The sequence below is a fragment of the Varroa jacobsoni genome, unplaced genomic scaffold (genome assembly GCF_002532875.2).
Source record: "Varroa jacobsoni isolate VJ856 unplaced genomic scaffold, vjacob_1.0 scaffold_668, whole genome shotgun sequence".
NCBI lineage: Eukaryota > Metazoa > Arthropoda > Arachnida > Mesostigmata > Varroidae > Varroa > Varroa jacobsoni.
This window is the reverse complement of record NW_019213570.1, coordinates 6,404-19,399: the sequence shown is the minus strand read 5'-3', so window position 1 is coordinate 19,399 and position 12,996 is coordinate 6,404. Positions and strand designations below refer to the sequence as shown.

Below are 12,996 nucleotides of genomic sequence, written 5' to 3'. Positions count from 1 at the left end.
AGCAAAAGTTAATTTTGAGAGGCCCTTGTATCACAGCAAACACAAAGAGAAATTTCTAAGTTCATAAAGTTAGGATATTTTCTACGTGCGTGAATAAATTTGCGCTTGTTATTTTTGACAACTTGCATAAACAACTCAAATAATACGAAGACGTTTTCTACGTTAATGTACAAACAAACTTATACAATACACAAACAATATAAACAACCTTCTTAAAAGCCAATGTATTAGCCGCAGTATCTGCCTGTTAAACTTACCACTTATGCTTGGCGAGTGTCTCTCATGGCAATGTTACAGTTTATAATGATATATATGTATATATTCGCAGCATGCCCTATAATCTCGCATAATTAATGTTTCTGTAAACTATTATATTTAGCAATTAGATGGATTTTTTGCTGCCACTGATGTAAAGAGTCGGTCTCTCAGTTTCAACCTATTGATTTAGAGTTAAGGAGGACATTGTCTGTTACAATTTTGTTTAGAAAGACCAGAGACCAAATATTTATTGTTAATAGATTGAGCAAAACTACCCAGATGTACGCAAGATAAATGATCCGTACCGTATCAATAGAAAACAAGCGGTCACATTGAAAAACGAGTTGTCCAAGCAGGAAGATAAACTTCGTCACCAGGGGAATTTTGTAACGCGCTTTTGACGTTCGCTCTCGTCGCCTCTCGTACCTACTCGTATGATCAGCACCACTACTTAGCGATGTACAATCGGCCGCAATATCTCTTGAAACAGGTTGTATGGCCTCTGTGCTTGGCCTTTGTCGTCGGCGCACTCAGTCGACACTCTTATGAGTGGTCTAAAGAACCGAGCCCATAGAACTGGCCTTAACGAAGCTGATTTTTGGAATTCATTCAACCTTAAGCACTAATTTATAGAGAATATCTCTAAGATGGGCCAAGTCTCTTTATCCCAAATACGTAGTTATGTCGTATTTTATACCGTGCAGTTTCAAAGGAAAAGCCCAAACGGATGCTGTGGAGCTTGGGACCAAGCTAAACGTGATAGTGAATACTAAGCTCTAAATGACTTCCCATACTTTTTTTCCATGCGCATTTAAAAACATCAGAGAACGTGACTCTTCCCCTTTAGGCGAAATGTATTGCAAACATATTAATTAATACGCTACATTTGAAAATACCTATTCAAGAATGTTAGTATAGGCGGGAATTTTGCTGGCGGGAATTTTGCTGTCGCGATTTACAGGCAAATAGACCTTAATCTCGAAAAATTCGAAGTGCTAGTGAATCTTTCAATTACACTTGTACCGATGTTAAATCTATTGCAGTGTGATACAACAGCTAACGAATTATCTCAATTTATTATTCATTCAGTCGATTTAGAAGCAGTAAAGGACGAGATGAGTGAGAAGAGAGCTTCTCGTGTATCAACCACCCAAAGCCTATCAGCGATCTCTGAAAATGGAGTGGCCGATGACGATATGGTTGACGTTCACGTCACCACAGCGCCGGACGGCGGATACGGATGGGTGAGTGTGTAATAAGCGGTCTTCGCAGCTATTTTTGGATCCCGAACGGTCTGCAAGGAGAAATAGCAACAGTTTGATGGTAATCTTGAAATTTGTGGCCGAATCAGTCAGAAAGCTCGTATAAACAATATAGCGTCAATGTTGATAAAAAAAAAATAGGCATATTTAAGTCGGCTTAATTGGATTCCGTTTTTATTATTAGCTTGCATACTTTGAAACTGGCTTGTTTTTTCACTGGATGCATGTTTGTCGTGTTTTAGAGTGTCGTCTGCTGTCCCTAAGGGCCCTGTTCTCGAGAAGTAGAACAAAGAAGCTGCCTAAAACTGTTGCAAATATAGGCAAAGCAATTCTCTTGTTATTCGCCATTATAGTTAGGTACATAACTTAGATAAAAGTGAATTAAGTGCCGCTCTCCAAATGGAACTGGGTCGCACAGCACACTGTAGAAGCAAATCAAATAAAGGCAGTTTTAAGGGTGATGCACTCGTGTGTACGCGGCTTCGGCCTGCACGGACTAGTTGGTTCTTACTGTAGCAACGTTTCTCGGTTGGGCATAGGAATAGCTATAATCGGCAATATGCACACTTTCAAGTAAGTTATTCTTGTTGAATGTATAGTATAAAATTAACATGGTTATTTTCCGGCCAAGGATCCTGGCGGTTTCTTATGCTACTTCTCGACCCCACAATGTAGTTCCAACAAAAAATCGGCTACATTAAGCGCAGAACTCCTCGATTTTGGATGGTGTTTCCAAAAAAAAAAAGAGGCGACCAGCTCTGATGTCGAAGGCATGACCCTATTTTCGAAACGAAAACCACTGTAAAATATTCAATCCAATTTGTGTTACTATTTCTAATTTTGCAACTTATTGCTTCTTTTAACACATTGGTATCGGTGTAATTCAGACCACTTACATTGTTGTCAGTTGCGCACGATAAATTGCCTGTTGCCTGTCTACGAGCTTTCGCAAAAAGTGTGAATATCTTGCAATGGAGAATTCCTTTGATGTTTATGGCTCTATTGCAGTCACACTAATCTTAAATTTACCTGCCAATAGCATGAACCTGAGAGTTCGATTTAATGGAGGCCTCTTCCTACATGGCCTAGATAGAGTTTCATACAAGTTGTTTATTTCTAATAAAAGATGTTCGATAAGCCTGTATTGACTATCATTCTTTGGAGTGGGTGTCGAAGAAACTGAGCACGACCGTTTTCATCAAACCAGAGCCGAAGCTAGCGACAATATAATTTTAGCCTAAATTTTTCCTACTTAATTTTTGCCAGTCATCATGAAACGTACAATACTGAGCGTGGTACTCATCGACGATATACAGCTAGCTGTCCAGGCTTTATGATAGTCAAAAATGTCCCCAGACTTCTAAATTGGTTGATCCGTTTTAATATTTGACGATTTTAGACACTTAATGAGTTTGTTGCTCCATCCATGTTATCCAAATCGATGTTATCAATTTAGCTGAACCAAACGTCGAACTTCTTTCGAACAGAAATGTTTACACCAAGTGCCTTCGAAAGCTAACCTGCTATGTAACGTTTAAGGGAACAGTTCTAAATTAGTAGACAAAAGGCACACGTACTGAGGAGAAGTTTTGTACAGGTCCTGGTTGAAATGTTTGATAAACATATACGGGTGGTTTGGCAATATATGTTAGTTAGTTACCAAGCCCGCCCAGTGCGAATGGTGGAAATATCAGTAATGAAGAGCTCAATATAGTGCAATTAAATGAATGCTATAAATGGTATATCTATATATATATATATATATATGTGTATATAACTCGTTCGGCTAATATGGCATTAAAGCTGCTAGCAAAAATACGGTCAGTACATGATATCCATACGAAATTCAGTGTACTGCGATATCACTCCCCAAAGCGGCAGTCTGTTCGCAAAGAAAACCAGTCACGTTTCTTTGCGATGGTGCCGCTAACCTTCACCCCCTCCACTTAACGAATATATTTCCCCTTTTTTCCTGATCACCCATTCGAAGATTGCCTCAGACTGCGAAACCAACCGGATATAGGTCTATGTCTATTCGCATAGATTTCGTATGCACTGCGAGTCTCTGAGCGATGAATAGGATCTTGTACCCGCCGTCTATATGTGCAGGTAATGCTGACCGGCCTTGTCACAACAACAATGACAACAACCGGAAGCGAACCGAAAAATATTTACTGGCTATTATAGCAGAGTTGCCCAATAATGGCGCACAGAATGTTTCGTCGCTCGCAAGGGTGTTGAAACGTGTTTAAATTTAATTGTAGGTAGCTGCTGCAATACAATTTACTAAGACTTAACCATACTAGGCTCGTTCGGCCCAAAATATTTAGTTATAAATATTGTACCCTTGGTTACCCACAAAGTTGTTATATCTCGATGCTACTCGTGATGGCTTACTGATTTAGCGTTGTCTTTTTGTCTAGGTGATCGTGTGTACCTCCTTCCTGTGTTTCGTTGTTGTAGACGGAACTATCTTTTCCATGGGTCGCTTTTTAGAAGAGTTCGAAAAACACTTTAACAGTAGCAAATCGAAGACGGCCTGGGTAGCATCGATAATGTCAGGATGGTATCTTCTTGTCGGTAAGCGCAACGAATCGCGGCTTAGGCGCCAACTTTACGTTTAGCATATATGTAATAAAACGCATTAGGCAGTCAAATTAAAAGATATATCAAAATATAACCCTTCGTAATCACTTGAAATATAATCCGTATATTTAAAATCTTTTTGCAGATTGTTAGACTAACAGACAGTCTGTATTGCCCAACGTATGATGTTGCCATCAAGATAGTGCAATGATAATGAGTTTGCTTACCCACCGTTATGACTTATGAGAAGCCTTAAATTTGGATCTGAAGGTTGACGGATTTCGACTTTCCAGTAAAATATCTATTGATATCAAAGGCACAAACATAGTAGACAATCCTTTGTCCCGATCAGCAGCTCCAAATCGTTTGTATGCACCTCTGCTTGGTCACAAGTTCCTTTTTGACGCTTACTACAGAGGAACCGAGGCGTAAATCTAGAAATACAACTCTCGATAGCATAATCAATCGTATGACAAAAGTCATTATTTACGTCAGATCTACCTGCCCTGTACTTATCAGACGAAAAAAATTCAAGCCAGGCACGACACTGGGCAGAACCAGTGCAATATCTGGCATGCTGTCCGGGAACAATGGCAAAGATCGCTGGCTATAAAAAAAAAAAGAGATCGCCGTTCGGAAGCAGATTTTTAAAGTCAAAGTTTACTGTGTTACAAATTCTATGCAAACATATGTACATTTTGTAGGTCCAATTGCGGCTGGCTTATCCAACGCACTAGGGTGCCGAGTGGTCGCAATTTTGGGCTCAGTTCTCGCTGCAGCTGGACTCGCTCTTTCAGCAAGCGCGAGCACCATCAGTCAACTTTATTTCACTGCAGGTTGTATGACAGGGATTGGTTTTGGTTTCATCTACCTACCAGCAGCATGCACGATAAGCTTTTACTTTGAGAAGAAACGTGCGTTCGCGACTGGTATCGCAGTTTGTGGATCCGGAATGGGAGGTTTCATTCTCGGTAAGCAACTACTGGACAGTTTCTTCGTTGAGATCCGTCGAAGTTTTAGGGCGAATTAGCAAAATTGCATTTGTACTGATAACATTTTCAAGTTAACGAAGTTAGACAAAAATGTCCGAATAGTGAGGAACAAAAAAGAATCAAGCTGAAACATGTAAGTCGATTTGGGAAAGTGTACCCAACCATCGGAGCGTAAATCGTTACCAAGGCTAAACAATAGCATGTAAATTATCTGTATTATTATCCTTATCCTCCCGCGGAAACTAGGTCCTGTTACCAATTGGCTGGTGAACGAACTCGGCTGGCAGAGCTCGCTCTACGTGCTAGCGTGTATGGCATTATCCTGCTCATTCATCACGGCATTATTTAAACCGCTCAATGCTGCTGAGCTGCCCGATAATCAGGATGATGAGGACGCGACTGAAGAAACTAAACATTTGAATAACAATAACACCAATATGAATACTGAGAAAAGCGGCACGCCCAGTTTCCCCAATGGAAATGTGAAGAACGCTCAGAACGGATCTACGCCATCCCTAGTCGTTAACGAGGTTTGTGGAGTCAGTGTCTAACTTATAGCTGAAAAACGGCTTTTATAAGTTAGATGAATCTAGCATTAAGTATAATTGTGGGAAATGATACATTCAACTACCTTTACACGAATACCAACGCGGTCAAATGCGGTAGTTTTTCTAAAAAGTCCAGATATCGAATAATTTCGAAACTGGGTTTTAGGTAGTAGAATTTTTTTTTGATTCTCAAGTTAGAGAATCCGATTCCGGAGTCAACTTCGATTCGACTAGCACCTATTACTAGGACAGCTGAAAGATACGATGTTATTCCTGCTGACTCGTCTTGTTGGGTCCTCACAGTGGAGAGACGTCCTTGTGACAAAGATTTCTGTGAAAAACGTCTTGCGCGAATCACCCTACCTGTATAGAACTATCACCGGGACAAATAGTAACAGCATAGAGAAAATAACATCTTCAATTATATCGAGCTGAAGTCACATTCTAGAAAAACTATAGCTATCTGTCCTTCTCAACGCACACTGAACCTGTTTGTTATTTGGTATAAAGTGCAGAATCTATAAGGCAACTTCATTACGCTCTCGAAACCCTACGAAATTCCGAGCGTCCTCAAGCAACGCAAGTTGTCTCCTTATTTAAACGATGCAATTAAATGTCACAAATTACGTAGGTCCACATCATAGGCACGTTTAGTATACATATTTGTTTTGCACTTTCGGAAGAAAAGCACGAAAATAGATAGATTGATAGATCAAGGAAAAGTTAACCTTCAACGTACATAGTATGATTGGATTAGTAACGCATGCGTGCTGTGATGAGAACCGTATAAACAGATTATGAAGAGGGCTCTGGATTTGTCCAGTATTGATATAGATATCGAAAGAGTAGTTACATCTTCCCGAAGGGAACCCTATTCCTTTTGAGGCAGAATTTGATTTCCCTTGAAGGTCAGCTTCATGCACATCGATCACGTATAATCGAAGGACATGTAGTTAACGAAGCGAAGTTTTCAGGTAGAATTGATGAGACCTTCCCAATTTTCTGTCATTTGGTTTTTGCATGTAAGTGGTCCCCTATAGTAGTCGTAATTTGTTCTTTTACTTTCTTCGTATTAATTAAATGCGATAAATTCTGTTAGGACCTAAAACAGATGCATAAGGTTTGAATGTATCTAGCTTGATTTTAATTGAAAACACCTGTGCGATTCTACACCACAAGAAAATCATACGACAGAATTTTGTTAGCTCAGTGAACGTAAATGTTAATGTCACGATGTCTAGTTCACAATGGATAGTTTCTCCGCAGGATCCGAGCAATTTTTCTTTCTGAATCGTCAGAGTTGCCTGCGTCAACGATTTCCATACTACTACTACTACTACTACTACTACGCTTTCAGGCGATAGCTGCTGCAAAGTTCCGATCGAACTTTGAACTAAATACCGACTACAGACATAGCATGGATGGAGCCTCTCACAAGGGATCCACTCCCGTCGGATCACAACATGAACTTCGCAAGGTGCTCTTAACTGTGTTAGATATTGGCACGTGATAAAACTCTTTTTAATTTTTTTTTTTTTTTTTTTTTTTTTTTTTATATATATAAGTAACGTCTGCCAAATGACTTCTTTGAATTTCAATTTTTAACTTTGAACTAAGCTTAAAAATTTATCAGAACACTGGTGCATACACTATGAGGTTAACATAAAAGGCAACTCTATTGTACATAAGCGATAGTTACATTCCTCTGAGTTGTTCTTACTTATATATATATATATATATCTCCCATTTATATTGATGGAAAAAAATCAAATATTAGCTAAAAGTTTGTCGACAATCGTGCATTGACCACTGTATTTTATCGTATCTGTTTGAAATTCCGTCAAAGATGGGATCTAATGCGAAAATGATTGGAGCTAGCCGAAAATCCGTGTATCATCATCGGAGTAAACTGAGTATCGATTACGGTGCACTGCGGGCCCGTGGCCTCTCACTGGCTTCATTGTCTACAGAGCGACGCTTAACTCAGCCTGATCTCAAACCGATGCTTCGTAAGGATGTGTTTCTTTCAGCTAGCTTGCAAAGGATACCTGAATACCGGTCGCAAACAAATATCAATGACTATCACGCGAGCGTTCTGCATATACCCACCCTACTTGGCGATGATAACCAGCAAAAGGTAGGACACACATGCATTCAAATTATCTCTAGCTTTAATGACGTGAATCATTGACTGGCAGGAACTGCTTAATAACGCAACTGTCTTTGTGCAATCAATGCGTATATTTGTGAAAATCCTTTTCGAACATATGTAAAAATCCCAATATCTAGATATTCTTCGCAGATCTACAGAATAGACAGTCGCAGAATGGACCGAGCCTATTCATTGACTGAAATTTGCCGTCTATTCCAGATGTGCGGCTGTATCCCACAGAGTCTTATCGACGCGTTAAAATCAATGCTGAGCTTCAACCTTTTGAAAAGTCCCTCTTTCTGGATTTTGGCGTTGTCCGGATTTCTCACTATGATGGGTTTCTTTATTCCTTTTCTTTACCTCTGCAAGGCTGCTACCTCAAAGGGCGTTGAAAAGGTCAGTTTCAATTGAAATAATTTATTCTAGAAGTTGTTAGGATTCTCTAGTAACACCCTTCCGGGTACGGCTCAGTTATAAAAAGTAGGTACCCTATGAGAGATGTTACAGTTAACGTGTCTGGGAAATTATTCTAAAATACGTATAATATTCTCATATATAAATCCTCTGCAGTTGTTGCTGCTGCTGCTTCTTCTAAATGTTTTCAATTTTACACCAGCATATAGATATATATTAAATAACAAGAGATTGAACGTAGGGTGCTCGTCAACACTTACAGCAAACGCCTGTTGTGGAACGCAGACATTTAGCTCAGTCTATTTACGTACAATAAAGAAACCAGAGCAAATGGCATTAACTGGAAAAGGAACTAATCTTCTATGATACCAATTCCGTTTCTACCCACGTAGGACAAGGCCGTAGTGTTGCTCGCCGTGATCGGGATAACCAACACGGCAGGTCGAGTCTTCTGTGGCTGGGTTTCGGATTTGCCTAAAGTAAACGCTCTGGCGATTAATAATGTGGCGCTTATAGGAGGCGGAATAGCGACGGCTCTTCTACCAAACCTACTCATGAAGTCGTTTGGCCTTCTCTGCGTGTACGCTGCTATATTTGGTTTTTCTATTGGTGAGTAGATGCTACATCACTTCGATTATATAGTAATAGTGAAAATAGAGTTTTCGCAGGAGACTACACTATGTAAGGTTGTAACTAGTCAACCCGTTGTCGATGAAAACTTGATAATCTACAAAACATTTATATGTTATATAATTACAGGCTTCAGAGACACAAAGTACTCAAAAGAAGTGGTTTTAAATGTGGCAAGTTCAGGACACACTTGCTATCTCTGTTAAAGATACGTATTTTTACGACAATACTATTCTAACTTAACTTCTATCCAAAGCGGCCAAAAGCGCGAGAGAGAGAAAGGGCTTAATGACGTAAAATACGAGATCGGGCGAGAGGAACACAGGCGAGAATTTAAATTTGTCCTCTTATATCACTTAATAAAATAATTTTTCGTTTTTAAAGTATGCTTACCTAGTAATTGCTTTCATTTCTCGATTTGGAAAAGCGTCGCTATTTTTATTCGCGCCCGAACATAGACCTGGCTCTCTCGCACGTCTACAGACGCTATTGAATTCTCGCTACTATTCCTTGTCAACGCTTCATTCATAGTTGTGTTCAATGGCTAATTCACTAAAATTTCTTTATTGTTGATTACAGCCTGTTTCGCAGCTTTGCGGTCCATCATAGTCGTCGAGCTCTTCGGTTTGGAAAAGCTGACGAATGCTTTTGGACTTCTTTTGTTGTTCCAGGGAGTCGCATCCCTCATTGGAAGCCCATTCGCAGGTACGCGTGTCTAATAGTTCAAACATGCTGATATTTTGTAACAGCAATCTTTTACTTACATCTTATAGCTTTCAACATCATAATCTCGCCTGACCTTTTCGCTGAGCGTGCTTCTTTCCCCTTTTAGCAATCTACAAATCAAATCATTGCAAGACCCTGTGCCGTTTCTCAACGTTAATCATATTCTCTACGTACCTGTATCTACTCAAGCAGTACTTGACAACGTATGGCATTTTCCATATTTTGTTTCTGTTCTTGAGCAAAGTACACAATCCATATAAGATGTCTACTTAAGTTTTATGGACTAACAGGAATTTGCCCCAGCAGAAATATAGGCTTGCTCGTAGGGAGTATAGGGTAAAATACTTCTTTAGGGGCTTAGACGGTTCACACGCAACAGAAAAGTCCATGTCCAAACATTCTGCGCCTAAGAACCTTCTATTACCATTTTAAACCATACGAGCAATTTTTTCATCGTAAAAAATTTACGTATCATTCCAAGTGTTCTTAACATTGTCTTACTCGAGGGTATAAAAGCTTCATCTAACAAATATTGGAAAAGATAACTCGAACAAAATCTAATTTATCTAATAAAGTTAATTTCTTTCACTGCGCTAGATTATATTTACCGGGCGGTCATTTTTGAATTACTTGTTGTTTTCTTTTTGCCGTAAATGACACTCAGCTTTTATTTGCTATGTATTGAATTGTCTCGCATCCGAACTATGATGTTCACAAGGTCATTTAAAAGAGGGCCTGTGGCATAAATAGGGCCCAATTTACCCTTTCGTCGAATCGCTGCAAAGAGCGGAGATATCAGTCCCATTTGAAATACTATATGCTGTGTTACTCTCCATCGGCTATTGGCTCGCGGTCATTTGTATTAATAAGCTATGGACGAACGGCGAGTTGTGCAAGACGTATTTCTTACGATGGCTACGACCGCCGCTACCGACGTTTTGTTATTACAATTACGGACACGCAATTGTTGTTTCATACGTGGAAGTGGGTGGACTCTGCACGCGGGTACAGTCGCTACCGCTATCGTGCCAAGTAGGATAAGAAAAGCTTTTTCACCCTTAACGCGAATCGAAGCCATGGCTAACGTATTATATTAACATAGTACACTGATTAGATTAAGCAATTCTCAGAAAACGCTTATTTACCTGCAAACGCAACTCTGCATGCGGTCTAAAACTGTCCTCCTGCTTACTGAGAAGAAAAGCTCGTTTGCTAAAATACGACAGGATCAGTTTGTCCGGACAATCATAAGGTAGTTGTCTTCAATTAAAGTATCTGAGTGACCCATATTACATTGCATAAAAGCAAGCCTAGGTATTCTTATCCACATTATAACAATGTTCGTCATATTGTTGTAGGTCTTCTCTACGACCTTTCTGGTTCCTACAATTTGACTTTCTACTTTTTTGGAGCTGTGATCGCTGCAAGCGGACTGATGTGTCTACCGGTAAGCGCCGTCATGAAATGGGAGCGACGAAGCAAAATCCACCGAAGCGACGTCGAAATGTCCTGCGGACAATTATCAGAGTGTTAGTAACTATCGTTCGAGAAGCAGCCATTAGACGCCTAGAAAAAAGCCATACATTACGAGAGAAGAAGGCGACGATGCTAGTGCATACAATTAAGCTAATCTGCCAAAGAAGTGCCTATATGGACGGTCGATGACTTCACATAAAGATTTTGCTTTTCCGAGAATAGCGTTTTGAACAGCTGCCTTATGTCCACTACGCGTGAAGGAAGACCTAAGACATCGCTAAAAGCGCCGGCTGAACAGCTGATTATACAATTTCACCGATTCTCTCGTCGATGGTATGCGACCTCGTTGTTTATCGATTTCGTGCCTATTGTATTACCTACATATGAACGTATAGATTCGTCATCTGCTTAAACGACAACTGAAATACACCCCGTTGGGTGCTGTTCACCAAATGAAAACGTTTTCCTCTTCCGATGACTCGCCGCCACTTCCCAACCACCTGCTCACGTGCGCTCTGCTCTGTAAAATATTATATAATAGAAGATATGTGTGTCTGACTGTAACGTAGCATATAAAGTAACAAATGACGTGGTCCGAGGTTACATGTCAATTCTGTTGTCCGGAGTCGATGATATACACACTCATCGCTTGCGGCACCCAATACAAACATCAAGTATTAAGGGTAGTGTTGATTAGAATGATACGACGCCACCTCTACGCCAAATGTAGATAAAATATCTAAACAAATAATACGCTTAATAATTTTAGCTGGCGTCTTATAATCTGATACCCACGCAATCCTAATGTCCGAAAATGACAAGACGTGTGTTTTAAGTTTTTGAAGTAATTTAATAAAAAGTAAGAACTCATATTATATCAGTGATTGTGACAATCGCTAGTATCTAGAAACGTGTTCTATACATGGGCCCGCCAGTAAGACAAACACTAACATATACATGTTTTCTTTATCACCGTGAACCGTCGTCTCAGTCATATTAAAACTAATCGTTACGTTTGTGGTACTATATGCTGTTTTTTTTTTCTTAAATTTCCTGATAATTAATGTTTTTAGTTTTTACCTAAAAAATAATTTCATAGATTCATTGTATTGAATTGTCCAGCTAAACGTCGTTTTTCTTTTAAATGTTGGTTTACGCAAATGCGTTAGTTAACTGGATAGATAGTAACGTTATTTCGACTACCCGACCCGGTCAACCATCCAAAATAGACGGGACCGCCAAAAGGCACCTCAGAAGGAAGAGAAACACTAGGCAGACAGTAGATGGATTGGCTACGAAGATAGATTGTTTGTGCTTCTATTCTCAGGCACATTAAATCTCACTCGAAAATCAAGGGCCTGTATACCCCATGAATCGAGTAAGGAGCACAGAAAGCCACAGCTTATTGTTCTTCAAGCGACCACGTGTTTTGATCCAAATTATTTTCAGTGGCATTTCTAGGCATGTTTTTACACAGTGATGTATTATAAGTGGCCTGCTATAATCTGGCTGAGTCTGTTATAAATTTACACTTTAGAACGTCACTCATACAAAGAATTGCAGCTTGATCTAGCGTTTTTCTCGAATTTTAACAATAAATTAGTTTATGTGTACGTCGTCGCTCTCTACGGCCCTGTGCTACTCCTAACTAACATCCAATATGGCGTCTGCCAACACGCAGCTCCAAAAGCATGTTTATGCACAAAATTGTTACAGATAACAAAGATCGCTATATTTATATTAATACAAGGAAAAAAAGATGTGCGGTAGATACCCTCAAGTCTCGAATCGGAACTCCATTTCAAAAACCGCATTGATTAACGTTTAATGATAGTGAAAGGGTTCTATGTACTGGGAATATTCAAGAAAAACAGCTGTTATTTATATATTTAAAGGACTCCAATAATATGCAAGCCCATCGATCACCACAACGATGCCGGAGAACATAGGAT

The 12,996-nt window shown here is 39.6% G+C and overlaps 1 protein-coding gene across 7 annotated transcripts in view; it reads left to right on the top strand.

The window, feature by feature from the left end:
- Window positions 1-12,070, top strand: part of LOC111262487 (monocarboxylate transporter 14) — a 29,638-nt gene extending 17,568 nt beyond the window's left edge. For 3 of the 7 annotated variants that reach the window (XM_022836783.2, XM_022836785.2, XM_022836786.2), the window contains 10 exons: window positions 1,348-1,502; window positions 3,944-4,100; window positions 4,811-5,077; window positions 5,345-5,628; window positions 7,004-7,123; window positions 7,493-7,783; window positions 8,018-8,194; window positions 8,605-8,821; window positions 9,422-9,547; window positions 10,927-12,070. In XM_022836783.2, the coding sequence (XP_022692518.1) occupies window positions 1,348-1,502; window positions 3,944-4,100; window positions 4,811-5,077; window positions 5,345-5,628; window positions 7,004-7,123; window positions 7,493-7,783; window positions 8,018-8,194; window positions 8,605-8,821; window positions 9,422-9,547; window positions 10,927-11,102 (1,970 nt within the window). In that variant the 3' untranslated portion in view covers window positions 11,103-12,070. The other 4 variants (XM_022836787.2, XM_022836784.2, XM_022836789.2 and 1 more) reach the window with 4 other exon arrangements.
- Window positions 12,071-12,996: the final 926 nt, after the last annotated feature.